General features: G+C 64.4%; 1 protein-coding gene and 1 long non-coding RNA gene across 4 annotated transcripts; one reads left to right on the plus strand and one right to left on the minus strand.

The window, feature by feature from the left end:
- Window positions 1–6405: 6405 nt before the first annotated feature.
- Window positions 6406–10202, plus strand: LOC132010364 (uncharacterized). Its single transcript, XR_009402243.1, has 3 exons — window positions 6406–6928; window positions 7598–7900; window positions 9722–10202. It is a non-coding gene; the product is annotated as an uncharacterized LOC132010364 (long non-coding RNA).
- A 6702-nt stretch (window positions 10203–16904) lies between these two features.
- ICOSLG (inducible T cell costimulator ligand) lies at window positions 16905–27080 on the minus strand. Of its 3 annotated transcripts, none has more exons than XM_059392472.1 (8): window positions 25703–27080; window positions 23566–23606; window positions 22266–22625; window positions 21531–21824; window positions 20142–20313; window positions 19477–19511; window positions 18972–19025; window positions 16905–18586 (listed from the first exon to the last, which is right to left on the minus strand). In XM_059392472.1, exons 1-8 carry the CDS (start codon window positions 25714–25716, stop codon window positions 18576–18578), a joined length of 981 nt encoding a protein of 326 aa, XP_059248455.1. In that variant the 5' UTR covers window positions 25717–27080; the 3' UTR covers window positions 16905–18575. The 3 variants fall into 3 exon arrangements, with proteins under 3 accessions (XP_059248455.1, XP_059248453.1, XP_059248454.1); XM_059392470.1 differs by having other exon boundaries at window positions 20142–20310; window positions 25703–26380; XM_059392471.1 differs by lacking the exon at window positions 18972–19025 and having other exon boundaries at window positions 25703–26376.
- Window positions 27081–27786: the final 706 nt, after the last annotated feature.

Here is a 27786-nt window from a genome sequence, read left to right on the forward strand (position 1 = left end):
GTCCCGTTTAGCCAGAAAGCTGTGCTGCCAACTCACACAGTCTCAGTGTAGCGGGTGGGGTGCCGGCCCCCCAGAGACGCCCGCGGCCCATCCCAGGGGCCGGGGCTGTTCGCAGACAGGGCGCGGCACTTTGCGGGTGGGATCCCACGCCAGCGCTGGAGAAGGGAGGTGACCCCGGGTTACCTGGGGCCCAGGCTGGTCACCACGTCTTCTAAGGAGGCAGGAGGCTCCTGGGAAGGGAGGGGGGGCGGGAGGGGCCACAGCCACTAGGAACGGACCCTCTCCTGTCCCTGCCCCTGCGCAGGGGCATACCCCGCTGACACCTGCGTGCTGGCCCCCCGAGGCTGACTGGGGACTTCTGGCTGCAGGACCGCAGGGCCGTGCGCCGTGGTCAGCCTCTACGTCGTGGTGGTCCTGTGGCAGCTCTAGGAAGCCGGGTGTGACAGGGACTTCCGTCCCACTCGCTGGCCGGCATGAGAGCAGCGACGTCTGGGAGTGGGTACCAACCCTCACGGAAGGGGCGTCGGGGCTCCCTCGGCTGGGCGTCCCGTCCCGCTCATGCTTCCAGGTCAGGTCGTGCTCTGGGGCCGTGGGATCGAGCCCCGCGTGGGGTTCCGGGCCCAGCGGGGCGTCTGCTGGAGACTGTCTCTCTCTGCCCCGCCCCCTGCCCCATGCTGTGTGTGTGTCTCTGTAATAAATAAATCTTAGAAAAGAAAAATCCCTCCCGTAGGAAGACCACACTGGAGACACGCCGCAGGAGAACAAGAAGTCCTTACGCAGTTTCCTCGCGAGCAGCTGCGCACACGTCTTCACCAACCGAGCAGCCGAGCCAAGACCTTGACACTGATGCTTATTTTGCCGCTTAAAGAGTAGGATGACCTTCCCGTTGGTTGCTTTACGGGGGCGTTTCCACTCTGTATTCTCGCCAGCAGAGGGAGAGCCCTGGCGGCCGGCGCCAAGTGGCCAAGGAGGGGGGCTCCCGCGGTCAGCTGTGGGGTGGGGGGTGGTCACTCCAGGGACGAGACGAGACACTTAACCTCCCAGCTGCCCCCACGCTGCTGGGGTTCAGGGAGGCCCCGGGAAATGAAACCACCAGGATGCAGGGTGCTTTGCAGCCCCGTCCAGACCGGGAGAAGCTGCGGGGGGTCCTGGACAGCCCCCAAGGAGCCCTCAGAGCGGCTACATCCCGCTCTCAACGTCAAGGGTGCACCCGCGAGCCCAGCGCCCGCTCCCAGCTGGGACCCATTAAGCAGCACTGGGAAGCCGGTTACAGGACGGCGCGGAGCAAGCCAGAGCCCCGCTTCTTTGATTCCAGAATGCGAAGCTCCCTTGGAATGCGGGTCCTTGTGGTGAGACGGGCGTAATTGTTACCATAACTGCTCCTCTCACAGGAAAACAAAATTAATCCGTGATGACCCAGAAAACAAGTATGAAAACCTCGCACTGACTCTTGAGAAAGGAAGCGTTCTCAGCCCGTGAGAGCCCCTCAGCACAGAGCCGGGCCCTCCGGTGCGACGGGACAGGCTTCGGAGCGGTTTGGACAAGGGCTGCCTGGGGACCTGGAGACCCTCAGCCTCGATGGGGGCCGGGGGGCCGGGCTTCTGATCAAATTCAGTCGAATGGCGGTCACCCAGCGGTGTCTCATTCTGTCTGTGAAACGTCTCTGCCGAGAAGACTTCATGGCCCGACGTCCTGTGGAACCGATGCTCTTACGGCCACGCAGAAATCCAGCTTTGCTGGGTGCCCTGGGCCCCCGACCCGTTTGCTGGAGAAGTCACGTGGAACGTCGTATTTCGGTCTGAGACGCTCAGTGTCCTCTTTCTGGTGACTTCGTAACTTTTATTTTCTCCCCAGTTTATTGAGGTAGACCCGACGCAGAACGTCTCGTACGCTTGGGGGCACCGCGTGCAGATGCGACACCCTGATTGTGAAGGGACGCGCCCCTGCCTTAGCCGACTCCCCGAGTGGCTCACGGGATCACCGCTTCTTTCCGTGGTGAGAACTTTTCAGAGCGAGAGTCTTCGCATCTTTCACGAGTGTGACACGGTGTTACTAATCACCTCCCCGTGCGGGTGTCAGACCCCCAGAGCTTACTCATTTGATGACTGCGAGTCTCTACCCTTATCACAACATCGGCCTGTCCCGCCCCTCCCGCAACAACCAACCCCTCTCAGCCCCAGTAATCACCTTCCAACTCCAAGTCATTTTATAAAAAATCTGGACAACACAGAATTTCCCATAAAAAATCAAAAGAGCAAAATCTCTAAAAATATGTACAAGAAAGATCCAACTTCCGGTTTGAAATTCTGGAAACGGCATCTCCGTTAAGAAGGATCTGGTGTAGCGAGGGGCCAGGTACCCCCGAATCCCACGCAGAGGCTGCACTCTGCTTGTGCAAAGTAGGATCGGTAGAAAACGTCTTGGGCTTTCTGTGGGATCTCAGCTTTCCCCGGCATCAGGTCCAGACGTGGAATCACGACTTCTGATGTTGCCGGTGTCCATCATTGATTCAGAATTTCAAGCCCATTGTTTACATACGTGTAAGCTTCTTGCGTTTGATAATACAAGTTTGTGACTATCCATCCTGTAAGCGTAGCTTTCCGCCAAGGGCAACAGGCAGGGAGCACGTGGTGGATCCGGAAGGCGTAGCTGCTATTGGCCCCTGGCGGGTCGAGGCCGGGGATGTGGCTCATCGTCCCACAACGTGTTTTCTGTTGGAAAAAGGGCGGACAGTCGGGAGCTTGGCCAGTGGTCTGTCGAGGTGCCCCTCCGAGGGGTTGCAGGGCTACCAGGGGACCGGAGAAGGGGTGCGCCGTCTGCACCTCACCCTGCGCCAGGACACGACCCACAGCCACGCTGCAGAGAGCCTGCCACGCGGGCCATGCCATTTTCACCCCTCGTTGGCCGGTCTGTGCTGTGAATGACTCGATTCTAGCTCTTTCAGCCCTCATTTCTCCTCATTCTCTCAGTATCATGACTTTGGCTTTTTTTTAAGATTTTTTAAATTTACTTGACAGAGAGAGAGAGAGAGATCACAAGCAGGCAGAGAGGCAGGCAGAGAGAGAGGAAGGGAAGCAGGCTCCCCGCCGAGCAGAGAGCCCGATGCGGGGCTCGGTCCCAGGACCCCGGGATCATGACCTGAGCCGAAGGCAGAGGCTTTAACCCACTGAACCCCCCAGGCGCCCCATGACTTTGTTATTTTGATGGAAGAAATAAATATTGCTTGTAGCAAAGGCCAAGAGTCCATGATGATTACATCTCTTTCCTGATGCTGCCTAGTGTTTTCCTTGGTCTTTCCACATGCTTCTCTTTTCTGCCGTACGCTCCCTCTCCCTCCCCGCCTCTGCACTCTCTATCCGGGGCTCATAACTCCTCCCCCAGCTGCCCTGCAGGCCTGACTATCAGTCCGTGCCAATAGATGCTCCCTGATGCCACCTTCCTCTGCGGAGGCCTAGCGGGGTTGACCCTGCTGAAGCAGGGGGCTCCTTCCTGCTTCTGAGGAGCGCCCTGCTTCCTTGCACAGAACCCTGCAAAGTGAGGGGCCTCCTTGACGGAGAGAGGGGGCCCGATGGAAGTCCCCTAGGACAGAGACTGTCTGTCGGACTGTCCCGGCTGCTGCTTGATTTCCTGGTGCCGAGCATGAAGTGGGCACTTGGTACCGGCTTGCGCAGGGGCGGCTAAAGCCAGTAATTGCTCAACAAGGCGAGTATTGCCTCGAAGGGCGTCGGGTTAGGGCTGGCTGGAGACCCTGCGTGTGGGGCTTTGCTTCTGTTTGCTTTCCTGGGAGCCATGGACACGGAGGGCCTTGATCCCATTAATGGAGGTCAGAGTGCGAACTTGGAATGTGCTTCTCTGGAAAATAAATCCCAGTGGCCCCAATCTTTGGGGCTTTCTGAGTCCCCTGTGAGTGTTTGGGGAAGAGAAACGTGCATCGGTCTCCTAAAAATCCCTAGAATTTCCGCAGAGGTTCCAGTCCACCTCTGTCCACGGTCACTAGGGATACTCTCCGGCACGGACGACACCGGCCAGGTTTCTGTTGGAGCCCCCGACCCACGCTCACCCCAGAAGAGTCTCTCGGTTGGTAGTACACTGCGACGGCATTTCTTTTCCGATACTGCCTTGTGTTTTTCCTGGTCTTTTTACCTGCTTTTCTTCTCTTTCTTCCTTTTCTTCTCTTTCTTACACTCCCTCCCTCCTCCCAACCTTGCCACTCTCTGCCTGGGAGCTCACAACAGCACCCCTTCCCAGTGCCTTTGGGCCCCCGACTATCCGTTTGTGCACATAGACAACTACCTTCCTCCTGCTGACTGGGTCTCCATGGATAAGGCCACGACCCAGGGCACTGCCCGCTGTGCCCCTCGAGCTGTTGGCTTCGGGCTACCTGATTCCTTCCAGTTGGCCCTACAGAGGCCCGGTGTCCCACCCCAGGAGCCGGCACACACCGAGCTCACAGCAGAGCGGCCCGTAGATGGTGGGCTCTGCTCCTGCGTCCCACGGAGTGGGGGCTGCAGCAGAACCAGGCTGAGCACCTCCCGCCCCGCTGCCTCCCCGGATGCCTGCTCCACTCTACCAGCACCCCCCACCCAGCTCCGTTCCCTGCCTCCCCAGTCCCTGCCAGCCCTTGATCCCCAGGGATGAGGCAGAGGGGACCCAGACACGACTCAATCCAAGACAGGCAAGCCCAGGAGGGTGTAGGGGGAGGGGTGCTGCACCTGACCTGGACCTGGGTAGGTGGAAGGGGGAGCCGCTTCTCCCAGGCCGGAGCAGCCAGGGCTCGTCCCTCATCCATCCACAGGCATTGCTTGCTGAGCACCTGGGCTGCTGGCAGTGACAGCAGCAGGACAGATCCTGCTCTGGGCACTGGGGAGCTGGGACGGAAATGACAGAGTCCCGTGTGGTCCAGCATGACCCGGACTCCGTGGGGAAGGGACCAGCGTGGAGGTGGTGGGGCTCCCTGAGCAGAGACCAAGTGGAGCATAGAGAATGTGCCTACGGACGCCTGTGGGGAGCACATTAGGAGAGGAAACAGCACGTGCAAAGGCCCTGAGGCCAGCTGACGCGAGATGAAGGCATTGTGGGAGGGGAGGGGAGGAGAGGGGGCGGAAGACTGGAGTTTCATGGTGGTGGTTTGGGCTTTGGGGTGGCTTGTGTGTCGAGGGGAGAGACGCAGGGAAGAGGAGGTGGAGGCTGGAGGGATGCGTGGGGCGGGTCTTTCCAAGGTTTCATCCAGGCCACACACCACCTCCCTGAACACAGGCTCCCAAGTCCCAGGCTCTGACTCAGCCCCAGGCCTGTGGGTTCTTTGGACACATACCTGGGGCCCCGCAGGCTCTGGTGCATAACAGAGCTTACCCGGTCCCCAGGTCCTGCGTCTGCAGCCGTAACAGTGACATCTGTCATCCCAGGGGCCTGGAATCATTCTCCAGGAACCGAGTAGAAGGGAATTGGCAATGAGCAACGGAGACTCAGAGACGGTGGCCTGTAGGAGCCGGGCAGGGCTTCTGAGTCCAGCCTTTCCTTGCCGGTGGGCACTTGCATTCACGGCAGATTACACATAATTGAGAGCAAAATGGGGAACTTTTGTTCATAGACTGGGGGGCTGAGCAGTGGCCCCAAAGAGATGTGCCCCCCTCCAGGCCCAGGCCCAATGAATGGAGATAGCATTTGCCAATGTAATTGACTTACAGACCTTGGGATAAAACCAGCCTGAATTAGGGATGTCGATAAAATCCAACAACAGGTGTGTTTATGGGAGAAAAAGCCGGTGCGGGCAGGAACCTAGAGGAGATGGGCAGGGGCACAGACATCTGAGCAGGCTGGGGCCGGCCAAGCCGCTGGGGAGGCGCGTGGGCCCTCCTCCCCACCGTGAGAGCAAGAGCCCAGACCTGTGGTGGGGAGGCACCCGCCGTGCGCCCCCCCAAACCTGGGAGAGCTGGCCTGCAGGGGAGCAACCGTCTCCCTCCCCTGCTCCTCTTTCTCACTCCGCTGCAGCCTAAAATGAGTCACACGGGGCGCCTGGGTGGCTCAGTGGGTTAAGCCTCTGCCTTCGGCGCAGGTCATGATCTCAGGGTCCTGGGATCGAGCCCCGCATCGGGCTCTCTGCTCAGCAGGGAGCCTGTTTCCCCCTCTCTCTGCCTGCCTCTCTGCCTACTTGTGATCTCTGTCAAATAAATAAATAAAATCTTTAAAAAAAAAAAAGAAATCTGGAACGTACGTCCGTTTTCTCTCAGCAGGAGACAGGACTTCACCTTGCGGGGGAGACTGTCTTGTAATGTGTGTGATGTCTGGATTGTGAAATAGAAACTTCTGGATGTAAAATCAGCCTCTTGGCTGCCAACCCAAGCACCTGCTCCAGCTGCTTACTCATGGTTTCAGAAAGTAAGTCCCAGTGCTCGCGGGGAAACGGCTCTGATCCCTGAGGCACAGCCAGCTCTGAAGCCAGGAGGAAAGGAGCCCCGAGAGCTGGCCCGCTCGGGTCTGGTGAGGCCCCCAGATCTGCGCCCCCCACCCCCCAAGGAGACACACTCTGGGGCCTCAGGGTGCCTTCTGGGGGTCCCGGGGCTGGTTCCCCTAAGGCAGCAGCCCACCCGTGAGGGCAGGGGACGGGGCGTCCACACCAGGGCAACAGGGGGACCCTGCACCCCTGGGGCCTCCTCCGGGCGGCCGCGTAGGGAAGTCGCAGCCTGGCAACTCCGAACCCCTGAGCCTGGCGCCTCTGCGGCCTGCGCACCCGGCTCCTGGCCGTCCTCACGGCTGTGGCCAACGCAAAGGCAGTCCTAGTAATGGCACTGATGCTGGGGAGCTGCCGGCCGGCCACACCGCGACCCGAGAGGCCACCTGAGGCGGAGTGCGGGGGCAGGGACACTCAAGCTGCCCGCCCAAGCCTGGCACCGGCCGCAGAGGGACAGGCCGACGCCCACCCCAGCAGGTCAGCCCTGGGCCTGGCCCTGCCCCCCAACCCTGAGGCTGTGCAGTGGGGGTTCCGGGCCACGGCCCTTTGCAGGCGGCTGCCCGAGCGTGGACGCGCCACTGCTGTGCTACATTTCCTCCCACAACGGGCCGCACACTGGTGTTCACTAGACTTTCCTGGAGGGGTTTTCCAATGGTAGCGAGGTCTGCTCCCGGCCCGGCCTGTGCAGCCCAGGCCATCGCGCTCTCTCTGGCCGGCGTGCTCAGCGGTGTCCCAGCGCTGTCACGGCCCTAGCGTGACCGTCGTCACCACCAGTCCGGCCCGGCAGCGTACCTCGGACCCTCAGGGCACGTGGCTGGGACAGTTCTCATCCAGGGGCATAGCTGGGTCCTTGTGCGAGTTCTCAGAGCTCTGCCAAGTCTGCAGACTCGCTGGGTGGTCCCCGCTGGGCGGGGTGGCCCTGCGACGTTGTGCGCGGACTGGACGCTCTGCTCCCCATGGTGCCCAGGACAGAGAGACAGGGCCCCGAAGTCCGTGGCCCCGGGGAGCACCCTGCTGTGGACAGAGCCTGCACCCCGTTCCCCGGGCTGCGTTTGACTCGCTGACATCGCGGATCGCCCTGCCTTTTCTGGGACCGACCCTGCCCGGCACCTCCCCCAGCCCCTGAACCCACTGTGCTCTCTTCAGCCCCCGGTGCATGGGCCCGCCGCCGCGCCTGCCCCCACCTGTCCCTTGGCGTCCGTCCTCCCCGCTGGACCCACGGCCCAGAGTGAGCCACACAGGGTGGTGGTGCCGAAACCCGGCTCCTCACAGCACCCCAGACCCCGCGAGGAGCACCAGGCCCAGGTAACCCAGTGTGGCCCGCGCTGTCGCTCCCTGCTTCCTGCGGAGGCGAGGGGATCCTGTCCCATCGTCACCACTGGGACCACGAGGACGGCTTTGTACGGGAGATGGGATTTGAAGGGGAGGCCTGAGGCACGTGTGTGCGAGGTGGGTGCCAGGTGGGTGCCAGGTGGGTGCCAGGTGGGTGCCAGGTGGGCGCAGGACAGGTGAGGGGACACCGTGGTGAGAACAAGGCTCCTTGGAAGGCCGGGGACAGCCCGAGCCCATGGGGGAGGTGAGGGGGGCAGGGGACCCAGACCTGCCGCACAGACCCGAGGCCGTCTTGTCTGCCCGGTCAGGGGAGCCCTGTGAGCTGGCGGGGGGCTCCTGACAGCCACCGGGGGGCGGTCCGGGAGGGCTGGGATGGAGGTTCAACCTCAGGACACTGACTGGAGAATGTCCCCCTCGTAGGAGAATGACCCCCCACAGGTGTGTCCCTGCCTGTCCTCCCCCTGCCCTTCACCTGCTCACAGAGGGGCAAAGCCCGGGTCCACAGTCTGAGTGGCTCGTAGGGGATTATCCCGGGCACGTCATTCTGAATCCTGATTGTTTGCATGCTTTCAGGTCAGAGTATAAACGTATCGCTTGTTGTGTTACCGCAGAGCGTGGCCCCATGGGGGTCGAGACCACAGAAATGGGCCTCGTGGGGGGTCGGGACCACAGAGATGGCCCCCCTGGGAGGTCCAGACCACAGAGATGGGCCCCGCGGTGGGTCCGGACCGCAGAGGTGGGCCCGTGGGGGCGGGGGGGTCCGGACCACAGAGCCGGGTCTCCACACTTGCACGTAGTTACCTAACAGGCCCCTGAGACCTCTGAAAGCCAAGGGCACTGATGGGTCAGTTCTAGGTCTTTCTGGGGCTGAAGCACAGGGCGTTAGCCATGTCCGGTAACGTTAGGAGTTGTCTGGGAACTGATTCTGGAAAGAGGCTCCCCCAGTTGCTGTCCAGCGTGAGAGGCTCAGGGCTCCCTCCTTCCTCCACCCTCCGAGGGGAACTGGACGGGGTCCCGGAGTCTGTGCTGGGGCTGTGTCCCCTCCCTTCTCTGCCAACAGCTCTGAACCCCGGCTCGCAGCGGGCAGGCCTTGCCGTGCTGGGAACCGGAGGTCGGGGCCTTGCCCGCAGCGCACAGAGGTGGTGTGGGAGAGCGCGGGCCGTTCCCGTCCTGCTCGCCCAGGCAGCGCCTTCCGGACGGTCGTGCCGGCCCTTGTCCCAGCCCTACCGGTGTCAGAGCGCCCCAGGGACCCGGAGCCCGTGCAGACAGGTCGTGCCGTGGGAACCCCACACAGCTCTCGGGCACTTGCGACACGCCAGCCCAGTGGCTGGGTGACCCGGGCCCTGGGGGCAGGAAGAGCCCTCCCAGGGCAGCAGGCTGAGGCTTCGGGCCCCTGGAACCGGGGAGAGATTTATGGCATCTCTGGAACGGGTGCATTCGTGTTCTCTGTGAGGGTCGCCTTCACCCACTTACCATGTGTTCTAACTCCTCAAGATAAACCCACCAACTTCAAGGTAAGCTGGGCCATTGTCCGTCTTGAGGAGCGGGTCTGTGGGGCCCTGAGTCCCTGCTCACCTCTGGCAAGCCCAGCCCCTGGGGGGACGTGCCCCCGTCCGCTGGCCTCCGTCCCCACTGTGGGAAGAATGTTCCTGGTTTCTTCCCTGTGTCTCCGTCAGCAGGTGCTGGCTTGAGTCCACCCCTGAGAGAGGGTTGATGGCTGAGCCCGTGTCACCCCTCCAGCGGGTCACGGCTCGTCCCTGCCCAGCAGGATGCGGGGATACAGGGAGTAGGTCTGCACGCAGTAGGTCTGCACACACAGCGCGTCCTCAGAGCCCTCTAAAGAGCACAGAGAACGGCCCTTCTGCCCTGTCATCCTCTCTTCTCTTCCAGAGAATGTCCCTGACATTCTCTTGTTCACACGACCTCTCTGTCGCACAGCCACATCCCCAGTGCCCGGAAGACATCCTGCCCTGACTCAGTGCTTGGAGAACATACGGACCTTGAGGGCAGGGGCGGGGTGGCTGCCGAGGGAGGAGACGCTGGCTGAACGGATGCTGGTGGCGGAGGCCGGTTGGATGGAGGACCAGGTGTTCTGTACCACAACCGCCGTAACAAGACCGTTTCCTGAGAAGAGAAAGCCCTGGATCTTGGACTTACAGAGGCAAAGGGGGCCTCAGCTGAAAGTGTTAAAAATAGAGGCCGTTAAAAACATTTTTAACCAACTGATGGAAATTCCCCTTATCAAAAGGAGCTACTGTAAATCAAGCCACAGAAGCGATGTGTCCTGGAGCTCAGGGCTATTTCTTGAGCAAACAACGCGATCTCCGGGGGCTTCCCTGGGGGGAGGCTGCAGAGGCCCCTGCTGCGGTCCCAGCGGCCCCTCAGGTTGGGGGTGATTCTGTGGAAAGCAGCCATTCAACATTAAAAAAAAAAAAAAAAAAAAAGACACCGACTATTCGTTCCTGGTTTTTGCAAATAAACCATGGGGCCCGTGGAGAGCATCGTTACTTAGAGAAAATGCTCTTGGCTGATTGGTGCCGAGGGTTCTCTAGCTGAACAGCATCTCAGCAGCTAGGGCATTTGGGCAGGAAACACGAAGATCTGGATGAATCCTTTGGGGAGGGTTCTGGGCTCAGACACCTGGGAGCAGCAAAGTGGCTTTCCCAGACGGGCCCAGCCCGGCATGCAGGCCCGTTGCTGCAGCGCGAGCCGCACCCTGCGGCCACCCGTGCGCTGCCGGCCCCTTTATGCCTCGCTGCAAGGCTTCTGAACTCCGGCCGGCTGTTTCCCAGGCCCGGGGGCTGCAGCGCCCGAACGGGCGCCGCTCGGCAGGGGGGCGTGCTGGCGGGTTCAAACGCGCGCTGGCCCCGTGGGTGAACGCTGCCTTAGGCTTTCGCTCGGGACGCCATGCTGGAGTGGAGCCCCACTCGGGGACTGCCTTGGGGCACAAACCCCTGGGCCTGGTTCAGTCACATCAGGAGGTGGGACTTCCTCCGCTGGAGCCGTCAGGAGCGCCCCAGTCCCCAGGGGCGGGGCGGGTGAGCTCCTGGAACAATTCACCTTGGGGAGCTTTAAAACCCGGTGCCTGGGGCTCCCTCCAGACCCTGTGACACGACTGGCCTGGGATAGGACGCGATTAAAAGCTCCAGGAAGTCCTAATGTGACCCCAGGCTGCATACCAACAACTGAACCCCTCGGGGGGATGGGGGGGCACTGGGAGCTCGGCCAGTGCAGCGGCGACTCCGGCGCAGTGGGGAGGCCGCGACTTGGAAATGGAAGGTTCTGCCATCAGCAGCGCCGGGCGGCGAGTCCGCTCAGCGTCCTTGGCGCCGGAAAGGGGCATCTGGCTCGTCCTAGCCGCCGTGTTGTCATGGGGGTCCGCTGAGCCGTGACTCCCAACAATGCGCCATGCAAATGCTCACCATTCACGGTGCAGCTGTAGAGGAAGACACGTGGGCAAGAGGCTTGTTTTCAAGTCCAGGGGTGCCAGCGCCTGCCAACCACACGGGCCCCAAGCCACAGAGCGTGACCGCTCAGCCCGGGGGGTCCGCACCTGCAGAGAGGTCGCGCCCGGAGCCGGGTCTAGAGCGGGGCACAGCCTGGCCTCTCTGGACGGAGCTGGGGGGCGATGCCTGCTCTCTCTGTCCCCCCGCCTGCCCCTCCCCCAGCAGCCCCCAACGGGAGTGGTCTCGGGACCCCTGGGTTGGGGCGCGGTCTCTCACAGGCTCTTGTCTGAAGGAGCGCGCCCCAGCTCTCTCTTACGGGGTAAGACCAGGAGGTGGGCGTGACCGTCTAGAGGAGTGAATCCAGCTGCTCCGCAATTTTTCGTTTTTGTTTTTTGTTTTTTCCAGAAAAAAATTGCAGGGTTGTGGAATTTGATGGAAACAATTTAAAAATTGGTTTGTATATTTAGCTAATCGTGTCCTTTGGCCCCCTGTGGTTTCCTGTCTACACTCTGCCCCGCCTGGCAGCTCCACCTCTGCCCCGGCCTCCCTGGTCTACCTGCTGCGGGGCTCACCCGCCGGCGCCCTTGGCTCAGGGAGAGTCCGGTGGGGACCGGCCCTGGGGTGTGGCTGTGCATCGTGACACCCCTTCCCCGCCGTGGGTCCAGCACCCTGGGTGGCCCCAGGCTCACTCCTGCGGGGGTCCAGGAGGGAGGGGGCCCCTCCCCGGACTGTACTGGCCTCCCTGCCCTGCGGGACCCCTGCAGCCTCTCTGGGAAGCTGCGGACACTCAGTCTAGAGGCTGCTGCTGCGGAGGCCCGTGGACACCGCGCTCTGCAAGGAGGGGCTGGGGTGCCCGGGGGGAGCCCTGGGCAGTGTGGACGGCACTGGCCGGCACCCCGTCTCCAGCCCTGGACCCCAGCTTTGCCTTCTGCTTCCAGGGGGACCCTGTTCTGGCAGGAACGCCAGGGCAGGCTTTGGGGGATTCTGTGTCTTCAAGGGGGCCCTTTCCGAGCCGCCTTCTTAGGCCGTGGAGTGTCACTTCCTCTCTCCGGCCCAGGAGGCAGACAGGAAGTCCAGGAGGTAATTTTAACTGAAAGTGTGTCGCTCTTTCCTCTGCTCGGGTCGGGATTTTCTAAATGCGATTCTCCGTGGGGCTCCTCGCCAACCTTCGTCGAGGACACTTCTGGCCGGCACGGAAGGTGCCCACCGCTCACGCCCCGCGGCGGCCACTCCCCAGAGCCCAACATCCCGGCCTAGAAGCCGGGGCTCACACAGCGCTCGCTCCCGTGTGCACTGCCCCTGCCCCCAAGAAGGGCTCCAAGCCAGCCGGCTCCGTTGAGGACCGACCCACAATTTCTGATGTCGGATCACGATTCTTCACAATGAAAACAACCCAGGACAGTCCCTTCCTCGGGGCAGGGCGGGCCCCTATTCACGGTGTCCTCCTGATTGTGGGTCACCCCCGACCGTGGGACCCCTGACTTTGGGTCCCCCTGACTGTGAGGTCTCGGCCCATAGGTCCCCTCTGAAGTTTTTGTCCCTGTGACTGCGGTCCACCCCCCAAGCTTGGGTTCTCCTCGGACCATGGGTCACCCCAGAACGTGGGTCGCCTCTGACTGTGGATACCCTCTGACAGGGGTCCCCCGACCATGGGTCCGTGTCTGACTGTGGGTCTCCTATCTGCGGCCGGTAGCCTCTCCCAGACCTGGCCTCAAGATGCCTGTTACTGTACGTTCCTACTGGCCTTTGCTCGATGCTTTATCATCGAAGGAAGACGATCCCCGAGTCTGTTCCTTCGTTCGGTGTTGGATGAACGGCGGCCCCGAGCAGGTGGGGTTCCTGTCCTTCGAAGCCCACAGTTCAGGTCTCCCCCGTCCGTCCCTGGACCGGTGCACGGAGCCCTGGCGCCCGCCCCGCCACCACCTCGTTCCCAGGCCGGGGACGGACAAACCAAATCTGGATGGTGACATGAGCTCTTCCTTCCCAAACGGGCCGCTAAGACTCCCAGGAAGGGATTTTCTTTTTCAGATTTGGAGATTTTGTGGAAAGACGAACAGAGAACCCCATCAGTTAAAACACAAGGACAGGCCCTGATCTTGATCGCACCCACGGGGGTAAATGGGAAACTGCGCTGAAACCCTGAGACGCTGACCTACTCTGTGCAACGAGCCCTACCTGTGTGTGGCCGAGGGCAGTGCCCCAAGTCCATAGCGAACTCGGGGGCCAGGCTCCCCAGCAGCGCCGAGCGGATCAGTGGGACCTGCGCCTTAGCCCGGAGCGCACAGCAGCCCTCGCGCCCGGCCTGCTCTGAGGAAGGACGCGTCCGTGGGGTCCACGGTTGGCATCGCTTTTAGGGGACGAGCAGCGAGAGCTTCCCAGTCTGGACACGCCAGGCCGTCAATGCAGTCCTCGTGGTCGGGCTGGTTCCCGGCGACAGGAGACGGGGCCATGGCTCTGTGCCGACACTACAGCAGGGACATCCGTTCTGCTCAAGACTCTACAGGTTATCCCCCACCTTGGTTTTTAGGAAGTGATTTCTTTTAAAAGTAGCTTTTCTGCCCCCAGGACACTATGGCGTGGCTCTAAGTCCTCTCGATTTTGGAATCTGCAGCAAAATCAGCGACTTCTCTTCGTGGGCGGAAGGTGGCCACCAACCTCCTTTGGGCCAGGTGGAGGTTGGGCTCCATGAACCGCTGAGCCCCGGGCCTTGTGGGGTTGGGGCCGCTGAGGACATGATCCGACCTTCTCGGTGAAGAGGAATTTGCCAGATCTCAGTCCGCCGGGGCTGGCGATTCCTGAGCCTGAAACCCATTGTTCCCCGGCCCCTCCCTGGCAGCCTCGGCCACGTGCCCGGTTGTCCCCCTCACACCTCGGGCCGCTTCTCTTTCTAAGGACTCCTCGACCAGCCTCATCCTCCTCCCACGACCCCTCCTCCTCCGGCCTCAGCCCGGCCAGCATCCCGCCTGCTGGGGGACGGAGACTCCGTTTCGTTGCAGGGAGGCCGAGGTCTGAGCGCTCACGCTTACGGGTGCTGCCCGTGCATGGAGGGGACACGCCCTCAGGCAGGCCCAGAGGAAGGCAAGGGTCTCGGGTGCCTGCCTGGGCTGCCCCTTCCCCAGTCAGCCTGCCTGATGTGAACTGCAGCCGGGCCCACGTTGCAACCGTTAGGTGCCGGCGGAGAGCGGGCCCGTGGGAAGGCTGCTGCGGTGCCGAGTCAGACCGTGCGGGGGGGAATCAGGGGCCGGCAGGGCAGGACCTTGGCCGGCGCAGGGGCAGGGCTGGGACTCACCTGCTGGGCCTGGCCCGTGGGAGGACATCCTCGGATGGACTGAATACGGCCGCGTCCGTGCAGGCCATCCTAGGGGGCCAGGGCCCGGGGCCGGGCGGGGGGAGCACGGTGCCGCCCGTGTGCCCGCGTGGGCGTCTGGACCCGGCCAGGCTGTGGCCCCCCCGGAGCCCTCACCGTCTCCTCACCCTCTCCCGGGCCCCTCCCTCTTCCTCTCCCCTCGGGTGCTGGAGTGGGTCGCACAGTGTCCCCTACCCCCAAAGTTTAGTTAAGATGAGGTCAGCCTGGGTCAGGGTGGGCCCTGAATCTGGAGCCCGGTATGCTCTGGATGCAGGGGAGACAGACACAGGGAGAAGCAGAGAAGGGGGCAGCTTACCGGGACGGCCGCGAGCCCCTGGCCGCTGGAGGAGGCCTGGAAGGATCCTCCCCGTGGGCCCCTACAGGACCTGGCCTGCCGAGAGCTTGACCTTGGACCCCAGCCTCCAGACAGGGAGAGAACTCCAAGCCACCAGGACCCTCACGGAGCTCACAGGCCCCCCCTGCCCTCACCCCCCGGGACCCCTGGGCCCAGCTCCCTCCGGCTGCGCTGTGTGTGCCGTTCTGTGTGCCGCCGAGGCCTCAAGCAGCAGGCATGGGAAGACCCCCGGGGGAGGGCCCGGGTGAGCGCACCGGTGACAGCGTGACGCGGGGCCTCAGCCCGGACCTGAAGCAGGCGGCGTCGCTGTCCCCTCGCGCCCACCACGGTCAGTTCACGGCGACACTTTGAACACGTGACTTCTGCACTCCCCGAGACACTGCGCCTTCTGGGCCCTCAGAGCACAGATCCCCGGGGCAGTCCGGTGACCGCCACCCCCACAGGCTGGGACAGGTGCCCCCCACTTCCCCGCGGCTCACAGCAGCCCCGGCACCTGCCACAGGCAGCCCTAGGGTCACATGGGGGACTCCAGGAGAGGAGTCACGCTCTCCCAGGGGCGTGGTGGCGCCTGCGCTCAGCCCAGACCCGGGGACAGGGGACTAGGGAGCGACGACGGGGCGGGGAGGAGGCAGGATCCCGGACAGTTCTTGGCTGGGACAGCCCCCGTCACTCCCCCAAGGCCCAGATCCAGGTCCGGAGGGGCCTCTGCTCCCAGAGGCTGCGTCGCGCTGGGAGCTGGTGGGCCACGGCCCCACACGGCTCTGGGTATCACAGCTTTCCCCGTCCGTGTTGTGAGGGGCCCCAGGCTCCTTCCCGGGACCCCCAGCTGGAGCTTTCGGCAGGAGGTGCCCCTCCCCGGGGCTCAGCTCCTTGCCCCTGAAGGGGGCTGACGGCACAGGAGGCCCCGGGATTCTTGACCCGATGCCCCACGGGTCCTGGGAGGGTGGGAATGAGGGGCCAGGGCCAGGGTGAAGGAAGGGCCTGGGGCACTTGTCACGGCTGGAGAACCCCCAGGAGCTGCTGGGGTGTCGCGGTGCAGTCCGTCTCCAAGGACAGAATGATCTCAGGTCCCACCGGAGTGACTGCCTTATTTTTGGAAAGCTGGGAATGGGGGGGTAGGGACCAGGCGTGGGGCTGGGGGACCTTCCATTCTGCCCAGAGCCCACCTGCCGGCTCCAGCCCCGGCCCGAATGGCCATCAGAAAACCACAGCTGCCCCCCCCAGGGTGGGAGCCGACACACTGGCCAGGCTTCTAGAAGGCATCTGAGCGGCTGGGCCAGTGGGCAGCAGCTCGTTCCGCCTCCTCGCCCCACAGCAGGGACAAGCGTCTGCCTCAGGCCACACAGGCTGCTGACCCTTCTGTCCCCTGCCCTCGTGACGAGCTGCCCTGCGCGCTCACCCGGGCTCCTCCTCCCCAGTGGTCTTCCCGTCCCTGCCACGTGCAGGTGAGCGGCCGTGGCGGTGAGCGGCCGTGGCGGGAGGCCCCCGAGGCCAGGACTCCCAAGGGCACAGGTGTCGGGGCAGGGCCTCTGGCCAGGCGCTGAGCGCACAGAGACGGTTCCAGCTCGGGAAGGAGCCAGGCTGAAAGGGAAGGAGCCTGATGGGAGACGTTCCCCAGCCTGGACCCAGAATCCCCTGTCCTACGCCACAGACAGCCGTGGACCAGGAGCCCCCATGTGGCAGGGGACAGGGGATTCACCCTGCCTCCCAGGGCCAGGGGCCAGCGGAGGGCAGGGATTTGCGCTCCCGGTCACGGACCCTCACGGCGGGGAGCTTCTCTGTGGTGGCCGTTCTGGGTCCCTCTCCCCATTAAAGGCCAGTGGCAACCCCGCGTGTGACAACCTGACATGCCGCCAGCTCGCCCAACGTCCCCGGGGGACATGACCCCCCGGGGTGAACACCGACGGGGCAGGGGGCCCTAGGCCAGCGGGAAGGACAAGCCAGGCCGGCGGGGGAAGCCACCGGACACAGACACCGTTTTCATCTTGTATTCTCATAAACCAGGTTTGCAGAAGCGGACGTGAGAACAATGGTCTCCGACCCGCCCACAGATGGTGATGTCCAGGCCGAAGGGCGAGGGGTCACTGTACCTGCTCCCAGACCACGCTGGGTCCTGCCCGGGGGGCGCCCTGTGAGCGGGGTCTGCCGCAGGCTGCAGGGTGGGCGCCCAGGGCTGGTGGCAGGTCCTGCGCCCCCTCCCCGCACCCCAGCCATCCTCATGCTTCCGCTCTGGACGCCCCCGACCCCGTCCCCCTGCAGGACTCGTCCCTTCTCATGCTTCCCGCGGCCGGATGCTCACGGTCTCGCCGCGCTGGCCTCAGAGCCATGAGGGGAGCTCTGGGTACAGAAACAGACGCGGACAGTTTCTCCCAGAAAGTGCTGGGCTCAGCTTCGCCCCGAGCCTGGCCCTCGTGTTTGTCCCAGTCCGGGTCCAGGCCTGGGGGCTCCTGACGCCATCAGTGCTGAGTGACCGCAGGCAGGACGACAGGCTGCGTTTCCCAGGGGCTGTGCATGCTGCGTCACCTGGCAGCCTCCTTCACAGAAGCTTCTGGAAGCACGAGCAGCTCGACTCCTTTGGGGCCACAACATGGGAACGGCCAGAGCCGTGGGCCGCACACCCTGCGGGCCGCCCCCAGGGCCCGGGGGGCTCCAAGGAGCCTGGCGTTTGTCCCTTCGGGGCGGGCCGGGGATGACAGGTGCAGAGGGCGGCATGGAACTCACGCCACATTCTGACGCAGGAGGACGCCCCCTCCATGCGTGTCATGCTGTCCCTGAGGGCCCTGGACGGCCCCTGGCGAAGCTGTGTCTCCGGAGACGCGCTCCCTGTCCGGCCTGAGCGAGTTTCTGGGTTGTTCCCTCTGCGCCCTCGGAGGCCGGGGCTCCTGCCAGGGCTGCCCGAGAGCAGACTACCTTCTCGAAAAATTCCACTGACTTTTTCGGAGGGAAATCCAGCTTTGGGCCAAAACAATCAAGATCGGGGTTTCTTCCCAGTGAGGATCTCAGAGGAACACAGAGCCCCGGGAGTCTGTCAGGGGTTTTGCAGCGTTGACCGTGACTGTGACTGGCATCCCGGACAGACACACACATGCAGACCCACGGCCCTCGTCTCGGGGGCGGGGAGGGAGACACTGGCGCCTCCGTGTCTCACAGACACCCCAGGGTCACCTTCACCCAGCAGGGCGGTCGCAGGAGAGCCCGCACGCTCGTTCTTCCTCCTGAGGGAGACGCCCTCCGCCAGTCTCAGGAAAGCCACACTGCCCCCAACCCCCATGGGTTTCGGATGTAGAGAAGGGCCCCACGGGCTGCAGGGGTGGGTGGGGGAGGGAGCCATCGCGAAGCGCCGGAGCCTCGGAGCCCGCCCACGTGGGGGCACGTGTGTCCCGCTGACTCGAGAGGTCCTTGTCCTCGTTCCGGGATCCGGCAGCCCCTGGGGCGCTGTCCCTGGGGTCAGGCAGGGGCCTGCGTGTCCCTTCCAGGCCGGAGAGGCCCCGCGTCCACGAAAACCCCTTGTTAATGGCGCTGCTGGGGGCAGATGGTCCCCCTTGCCCACCGGGCCTGCCCGAGTCACTTCTCAAGCCGCCGTCCGCCGTCCTCCTGGGGGCATCTCCCAGCAGCCCTGTCCACCTCCCGGGCGGCGAGTTCGCATCAGACACAGTCTTAGAAAGAAAAAGAAGGGAAGCGGAGTCACGGGACCGGCACCTGCTATCTTCTGGGGGAGGGGAGGCAGACGGCTGACTTTTCTGGGGACTTAGAAGGGTGGAAACAAAGGGCCCAAAACTTTGAAAACCCACGGACAGTCCACCCTAAGAACAGGCAGGCCCTAAGGGTTTGGTGAGTTGCTGGTCTCAGGCTGTGGGACACGGGCCCGCGTGGCCCCAGGAGCACATCCCGGGCCGCCCGCCTGTCCGCCGCTGGGAGCAGGTTCCCGGGACCAATGGGGCCCCCCTGGGGGTTGCTGCATTTCGTGCCCAGCTGGGGCCCGACCTCCCCCTGGCGGCCCCAGGGCCGGACGGGCTCATGGGGCTCGGAGCGGGGGCTCACTTGTTGGGGCTGTCAAGTGCACACCGGCCCCTTGGTCCTCGCAGCCCGAGGCACCTGCGTGCGGGAGACGGAGGCTCTGTGGGTGGGTGTTCCCCAATCTGGGGGGGCCACATCGACCTGGGCTCCCGGGACTGGGGAGCTCGCTTCGCACACGTAGCTGTTCTCTGACAATGGGCTCCGTGTCTGGCCTCCCGTGGGCCCCGTGGGGGTGGGGTGGGGAGGGCGGGGCCCCAGGGGGAGGGTGAAGCTCGGGGGCTGTGCCCGGCGGTCACCATCCCAGGCTCCCTGCCGCCGTGTGTGTCTGGAAAATCCCGTCACCCACGGTCAGCACGCCAGAGGGGGCAGGTGGGAAGCAGCTTCCCGAGGGGCTCCCCAGGGGCTCCCCAGGAGTTCACTGTGTCTCTGAACACAGAAACGTCTACCCCTGGCCATCAAGTAGTGCTCACACCCACTCCCGTAACCCACACGCGCCCTCCGCGGGCCCCTGCCCTGGCCGCCCACTCACCAGGGATCGTCTGCTCTGGCTTTGCGGCCGGGCACCTGTGGGAAGGAACCAGAAGCACTCAGGGTGGGCAGCAGAGGGCGGGGGAGGGGCCGCTCCCGGGGGCGCCTCCCCGGGGCCTGGCCTGATCGGCAGCGGGTTAGGGCCGCGTCTGGGGGAAGTCTCTCTGCAATGACGGATTGGCCTCGCGCCGGAGGCCCCAGGGAAAGGCTCCCGCTTGGAACCAACTTGTCCATCCAGCAGCGACCCAGGCCCTCACCCCATGAAAGATCTGGACGGTCCCCACCTTTGTGAGTATCTTAGGGGATGCCCGCCGGCCTCCCGCCCCAGGGGAGACCTCCCTTGCCCACCCCCAGGGTCCTTCCTGGTTGACCCTTGGGATGTGACTCCATTCATGTTCTGGGCTTTTCTGTGAGTCGTGCTGCTTGGTTTTCGAGGGTCAACACCCAGACTTTCCCCATCTGTCTTAACTTTGGCCAGAGTTCGGGACCAAAGGCAGCTCAGCGTCCACGGAAACGGACCCCGTCCTGACCTCTACGCTCAGAAGCAGCCGCTCCTGCCCCATGCGAGGACACGGCCTCCTGCTGCGCCCACACCTTCAACAAGGCAGCCGGCTCACACCAACCCGAGAAACGCTCAGCCCTGAGCCCCGGCGCCCAGTCCCTTACCTGGTTGGAAACCCGCGGGGACATCGGCTCCTACACACCCAGCCAGTGGCCACGGCCACGGCCACGACCACGCCCAGCACGGCCAGGGTGCTCAGCACCGCCCCGTGCTCCCTCCTGCGGACGTCCGTGTGGCTCCCTGTGTTGCCGGGTTCGGGGGTCGTGAACGTTTCTGCTGGAAGAGAAAAGGAACCCAAGAGTTCATGGGTCCGGAGGAAAGGCAGGGCCTTCCGACCTTCCAACCCAGCAAGAGGAGCCTGAGGGAGGTGCTGTTCTGGGGACGCTGAAACCCTGGGCCGGTGAGGGAAGGGGTCCTGCCCCTCAGGGGAGCCCCCCATCTTCCTGGGGGCACAGGCGGCCCTCCACACCCCCACCTGCCGTGGGAGCCCCTGCAGCACCCACACCTGGGCCGGAAGTGCTGACCCACTGGGGGTGGGCGTGGGGGGCTTGTACGGGCTCCCAGCGGTCCCACAGCGCCAGAGCCGACACCACTGCCTGGCCAACCTTCTGGTTTCCCTTCCACCCGCCGCCCACACTGCTCTGCGGGGAGAACGCGGCTCAGAGGCCGTGGTCAGAGGCAGGCTGTCTGGTGCTACCCTTGTCCTGGTCCGTTTGGGCTCAGAGACCGTGACCACAGAATCAAAATGCTGTGCTCTGATTTCTGGAAGGAAGACGGTGGCCCTGCCACCGTCCCCGGGGGTCACGGCGTGTGCCTCACGCAGGCCCAGGCCCACACTCGGGAGGCTTGTGCGCGCGTTGCCCTCTGCTGCGGCCATCTCGGGTTCTCCCCATTCCTGCCCAAGGAGCCCGGCCTTCCCCTCCACTTGGCATCAGGACCTGCAGGTTCCCGGGGGCGGGGGGCGGTCCTGGGGCACCAACACTTTCCTGCAGCAGGCAAGGCCCGCGGACCCCACTGCCAGCTGCGGGGACCCTGTCACCTCAACGTCATGACGGGGACACACAGACAGAGAGCCCGGGGCCTCTAGTACCTGCCCGCACCCTGCACCCCAGCCCCCCACACCCCAAGCCAGCAGCCAGGTCTGGTTCCAGCAGCCAGGCCCCAGCGTGGTGGCTCTGGCCTTCTGACGGGCTCGTAGATGGAGCCGGCGTGGGCTTTGGTCCTGATGCCGTCACTGCCCGGTCCTACACAGCCTCAGTCCCTCGTCCGTAAAGTGGGTCAGCAAAGCTGAGCCTGAGAGTGACCACTGCGTCACCACGTGCCCTGCACGCCCAGCCCCGCTCCTGCCCTTCAAGGGCTGCCTGTCACCTCCTCCCGCTTCCTATCAGCTTTCGGAAGCCACAGCCAAGACCCCTTGCAGGGGCCGGTCCCTGAGTCACCGCAGGCCCCCAGGCTCGGGCTGGCCTCAGCGTGCGGACCCCGGGGGACCTTACCTGTCTGGCACAGGCCCGTGAGGTTTTGGCGCAGAAGGACGTTCCCGATGCAGCAGCCGACGCTCGCGCTGGGCGTCCAGCCGATGCGCAGGACGCTGACCACGTCGTACAAGCCGCGCGCGTTCAGGACGACCGTGCTGTTCTGCAGGCCCTCGGGCAGCACGCTGTTGTCCGTCTTGTTGATCCAGTACACGATGGGCTTTGGGTAGCCGTTCACGGACGTGCACGTGAACGTGAGCTCCGCGTCCTCGGAGGGGCCCCGCGGGGCCAGGACCACCGGCACGCTGTAGTTCGCTGCAGGGGAGGGCGGCAGGGGAGGTCAGAAGCGGAGGGGCACACCGCCCGACTCCGATGACACGGCCCGTCTGTCTGCTGCGCCGAGGCCCTAGGTCGGCCTGAACTGCCTTCCTATGTCCTCTCTCACTTAGTGCCTTACAGCGCTCGCTCCTAATCTCGTTCAGAACCTCCAGTTGGAGCCAATTTGCAGAATTCCAGGCAAAGACGGAAGATTCGGGGTTCATGCGTGAGACCAGGTCAACTCGGGCTACAGGGAACTTCCTACGGGGCGGATGCATTTTCAACCAGCTCAGCCCCACACCCGCTTAGACGCATTCCCGCCTGGAGACGTTAGGAGGCTCTTTACGGACGGAAACGAGCCCAGGACCGTGCCTTGTCCACACGGGCTCGGGGCGTAGGCTGGGGTGGGGGGAGTCCCGCCGGCCTCTGTGGTCTTACCTGCCACGTGCAGTGTCACCACCACGTCCAAGATCTTTTGTAACTGCAAGGATTTCCTAAACACCAGGCAGTTGAACTTCTGTTCGTCGAGGGGGGTGATGTTGTAGAGACGCAGGGAGAAGTCGCCGTGCCTCATGCTGTCCGGCGAGAGCCAGGCCCTGTCCCTGTAGCGGTTGTCCTCGAGGCCCGCCGAGCTGTTCCCCGACAGGTAGTAGGTCACGGTCGTCGGGTGGCCCACGGCGCTGATTTGCCAGTACACGTACAGGTCGTCTAGATCAAAAGTGGTGCTTTCGGGGAAGACGCAGCTGAGCTGGACGTCGCTGCCCACCAGCGCTCGGACTTCCTGCTCTCGCGCATCCGCTGGGATGGGAAAAGACGAAACTGATTTTCTGCAGCTGGTTTCTGGCCCGCAAACTGGCTCGACGGGGGGCACGGGAGGAGGATTTTGGGTCGCCAGACGCCAGACTCCAGCACCACTTCTGACTCATGTCAGCAGAAACGCGACGTATTAATCAGACGGACGTAGGAATGGGAGAGCACACTGCAAATTCAGGCAATTTGGGCAGGCACGTGGATTTCTCTCCTGACAGGAGAGGCTAACCTTGGGAGAAGTGGGGCGACGGGGGACACCCAGACCCGCACTGCACTATTTCGGCTACTTCCAGGGTATTTCCAATTAATTCAAAATAAAATGTTTCTTTTTTCTTGTTTTTTTTTTTTTTTTTTTTCAAGTTCAGACATTTATAAGGAAACAGTTTCGCTTGACGTTCGCACTCCGTCAGGAAGGCTGACAGGCTGTTCCCAGGGTGGTGCAACCGTCGGGACCACGGAAACACCCGCGGGGAGAGCCACTGTGCCCCCGGGACGCCACCCTCGGGGCTGGAAGGCTTGGCGAGCCCTCGGCCTTCCGCGTGGTGCCGAACCCTGTTCCTTGCTTTTCTGCATGGCGGCGGCTTTGCAAATTCCTGGGGGCCAACTGGGGCGGAGGGGTCAGGAGAAAGAGGGGCCCAGCTCATGGGGGACAGAGGGACGGAAACACGGAGAACGAGCTGCCTTCTACCTCCGTGAAACACGAACTCAAACAAGGACTCTGGGGCCTGCACAAGCCCCCGTCGTGGCCTTTGGTCTGCTCGTGACCCAAACCCCGGACTCCGCTTCCTCGCGGGGGCCCCCAGAGGGGCAAGAGGCCGTGGTAGGACCCTGCGGACACCCGCACCCCCAGGACACCTGCACCCACAGCCTCCCTGCTCCGCTGGGAGTCAGGGAAGAGGTGCCCCGCGGGAGACCCCCCCGGACCTACCGGCTTGCAGGACACCGAGCAGCAGCAGGAGCAGTCCGGGACTGGAAAGAAACAACCAGAAAGGCGGGTGAGCCCCTGCTCCTTCCAAACAGGGCACACTGCTCCTCGCGGCCAGAGTGGTTGTGCCCAGGGAGAGATGTGACCACACGCAAGCCTCAGCCCGTCCGGTGGCTCCTGGGTGGTGGGACGACTCCGCTGGTGGGGCGGTCAGGGCCACCCCCGGCAGTGCCGCCAGTCCTGAGCCACCCGCCAGCTCCCCGATGCCAACAGTGTGGTCACAGGTATGGTGGGAGCCTCCCCAAGGTCACAGCCCTCCGCCCTCTGCCCGCTGCGGGCCTGGCCTTTGCCGTGGATGGATTCCAAGAAACTACATGAAATCAGGAAAGTACACTTTGAAGGGATCTGTAGCAGAGCTACATGTAAGTTTGGGGGCACAGAGGGGCGCCTGGGTGGCTCAGTGGCTGAAGCGCCAACTCTTGGTTTTGGCTCAAGTCGTGACCTCAGGGTCAAGTTCCAGGTCCGGGTCCCGGGGCGCGGACAGTCTGCTCACGGACTGTCCCTCTCTCTCTGCCCCTCCCACTCCTCTCTCTCTCTCCCTCTGAAATAAATAAATAAATCTTAAAAAAAGAAGTTTGGGACACAGAAAGGATCTAACGTGGCCAACAGCAGCGGCCGCTGAGCTGCCGGGGAGCCCAGGGGAGGAAAGGGCCGCGGTCATTCTGAAACCAGAAACCAGCTCTAAGGCTCCTCAGAGCGGGCAGGCAGCTCGCCCGCCAAGGGCCAGCAAATCCCTCTGGGGACTTCCCAGACTCCTTGAAGCAGACCTTGGACTTGGGAGACTCCGCACCCTGCATGCCTCCGCCCCGCCACCCCGTCCTGCAGCCTCCCAGGATCCTGCGTCCGCTGCCTGAGTTCTGGACCCGAAGGCACCCCCGCCCCGCCCCCAACAGCTGTCATCTGAGGGGCATGGAGGCCCGTGCCTCGCGGGGACGTTCCGGCGTGCACTGCTGTCCTGCCAAGCCAGACCCTGGGCCACCATGGGCTCCCCCACGCCCTACAGAAGTCGCGGCCTGTCGGGGTCACCATTCCAGCTCGTAAGGACAACTCCCAGACCTCCCTGCCCAGCCCCCTTCCCTGGAGCCGGAACTGCCTTCTAAGACACAAGGCTGTGAAAACCCCTTGGTGACTCCCCACGGGAGACCCACAGTCTCCCACAGTGCCCATCAGACCCCCCTTCTGTGCGGAGGGTCCAGGGGACATTCGCCTGCTAGGGCATCAGTGGGTTATCGGGGGGCTCTCTGGGGGCATGCACAAGAGCACATGCTCTGGGTTCTGGCTCGGGAGACAGGTTTGCCTTCTCCCTGGGTGCTCCCTGGGCCCATTTCTTGGGCCCTTCTAGGCCTCTGCTGTTCCACCTGGGCCCCAGGCCAAGCCCCCAGGCTCAGGGATACGGTGACTGTGACCTTCAAGGACCTACATTTTATAACAGGGAAGGCTGGATGTCAGGACCCAGATGACACGGCCACACCAGCTTATCAAGGGGAGCACAGCCTGCCGACCCCACAACTCCACCCAAAGTGGGTATCCTGGCAAAAAGCTGGGAGCAAGGCTGGCGCAGCGCCTTCCCACTAGCAGGGACCCGGAGTGATGGGCAGGCCTGAGCGCCTCCTCCCCCAGGCTCGGCTGATGGGGGCAGGGATCCTAGGCGTGTGGGGGAGGACATGGCACCAGCCAGTGGGCACCAGCTGTTCTTGGAGAGTGATCCTGGCGCTTCGAGGTCATGGCGTGCCTCTGGGCAATCTGCTGTGGGTGGCCAAGCCAGGGCGGGGGGCGCCAGGCCGCGGGGACACTTGTCCGGTACTCCGCTTTCGCTCTCACCCTTCCTCCGCGGGACCCGCCTCCAAGTACACCCACGCGCTGCCCTCGGTCCTCCGGCACCTGCCCCACCCCTGGGAGGACGCCACCCGCCTGCAGGTAGGGGCTCCGGATGCCGCCTGGCGCCCCGGGGCCGACCCTCCCACGGATTCCGCCCGGGCCCCCAGGTGAGCGGGTGTCCTACCGGACGACCCCGGGAGCCTGCTCCCCGCCCCCGCGGCGCCGCCGCTCCTTCCCCGGCACCCGGCACCCGCACACTCACCTTCTCAGCCGCATGGTGGGGGCGGGACCTCGGGTCGCGGGAGCCCTCGGAGCCGGAGAGACCTCGGGCGGCGGGAGACCCCGGAGCGCGGGAGACCTCGGGCCGCGGGAGCCCTCGGAGCTCGGGAAACCTCGGAGCGCGAGAATCCTCAGGCCGCGGGAGCTCTCGGGGCGCCGGAGCCCAGCTGAGCCTCCGCGTCCCGCGCCTCCGAGGCTCTGAGCGCTCCGCCAGCCGCGGCGCCGAGAGCCTGCCCTGGCCCCGCCCGGCCTCGCCTCTGATCCCACCCCTGCCCCGTCGGGCTCACGAGGGGCAGGGGGCGGGGCTAGCGGGACGGAAGCTCGGCCACAGGCCTCTCGAGGTAGCCCTCCCCGCAGGCACGCCGCGCGGGGACCGGGGCGCCGAAGGTGTCCGGGGGAGTCGGGTGCGGCGGGGTGCTGGTGCGCGTTCCCGGGCAGGGGGACGGCCGAGGGCTCCGCGGGAGGCTTGCCAGGCTGGAGGGGCCGTGGGAGGCCACGTGCTGTCCCCCGTGTCGCACAGACCGTCCGCGCCCCCCAAGCTCCCGGGCCGCCGCGGCGCCTACCGCGCCCCCTGCCCCAGGAGCCGGCGCTTCGGGGCCCGAGGCTGGGCTGGGCCGAGTGCCCGCCGTCCTGCCCCCTGCCCTCCCTCTCACCCACGGGAGTCAGGACCTCCAAGTCTTAGGGGAAGTGAGAGCCTGCGGCCGTTTCAGAACGAGTGAACGGACGGACGGGAGGGCAGGCGGGCTCTCCTCTCCAGGCCAGCGCTGGGCCCGGGAGATCTGCCCCCAGCTTCGCCCCGGATCCTTTGGGGGGTCCTGCGCCACACGCCACAGCCTGTGTGGCTGGTAAAGGCTCTGAGGGGCCGCTGCGTGGAAGCCAGTTCCCGTCTCCTCTTTTCTGGAGGAAAGCCTCTCTGCTCCCTTCCCCTCCCTGCCCGGCGCCCTTGGCCTGCCCTGCGCGGCCGGCGGGGTGAGTCACTTCCACCACGTCCTGCGCAGGCCAGGTACGAGCCAGGGAGGTAGGCGGGGCCGCAAGGGATTGGGGTGGCCTTCCTGCAGAGGCGGGCCCTGGAGGGGCCCGGGATCCCAGGCGCCCCACCTCGGGTGTCCCGGCAGCTGGCGAAGCAGTGCGTCCTCGCCGTGTCCCCGGACCCTGTCCAAGTCCGCTTCCCAGGCTGATGGGGAGGCAGAGGCCGGCGCAGGAGAAGGCAGGGTGTAAGCGAGCCCCGACCCCAGCCACCTCTAGCAGCCTGCCTGCCCCTCTGCAAAGACTAGCGCGCACCTACTGCAGGCCAGGGCCTCTGTGGGCGCGAGGGGTCCGCTCCGAAAACAATCTGTGCTCGGTGGAAGTGAGCATTCCCGTGCAAACAGGAGCGGAAGCGGGGGGGGGGGGGGGGGGGGGGGGGGGACACAGGACGAGGGGCCCCTGAGCCGGGCGCGCAGGGGCGGGACCTGCAGGTGAAACCCGGGCGGGGAGCGCGGGCGGAGCGCTCAGGGGCTTCCCCGGTCCCGCAGGCTAGGCCCTTAGGGTGTAGGATTTCAACGGGGCAAGCGGGATTCCCTCCCCTTTGGTCGGGGAGGGCACGGCCAGGGGGCCAGGAGGGGACTCCGTTCACGTGTCCAGTGGGGGCACCGGCCCGTCTGAACTTGGGGCGCCGTGAAGGGGGCGGGAGACAGGGACCCAGAGGAAAGGTAAGATCCGGCTAGGAGAGCACGGTGTGGGCGTGAACCGGCTCCCGCAGGGGCTCCGGACGCTGCCCACTCCCGGGCGGAAAACTGTTGCCGTCCAAGCCCGCAGTTTGAACAAATGTAGCTGGGGACGCTTGGGGGAGGGGCGCGGGGTCAGGCCTGGTGGGCCTGGAAGGAGACGCGATGTCCGTGGGGGGGCCCCGCCCGGGCCAAATCCGCAGGAGAGGCGCATCAGCGGCCACGGACACCTCCACCTCCCAGCCCTCCTGGGTTCGGCCCCGCGGGCAAATCCCCGGGCTCCCTCTGACTGGCTACGCTGCACTGATTGGCCGAGGCCTGGGCAGCGCTCAGCCTCCGGAGGCCCCGCGGGGAGCCCACG

This window comes from Mustela nigripes, chromosome 2, assembly GCF_022355385.1.
Source record: "Mustela nigripes isolate SB6536 chromosome 2, MUSNIG.SB6536, whole genome shotgun sequence".
Lineage (NCBI taxonomy): Eukaryota > Metazoa > Chordata > Mammalia > Carnivora > Mustelidae > Mustela > Mustela nigripes.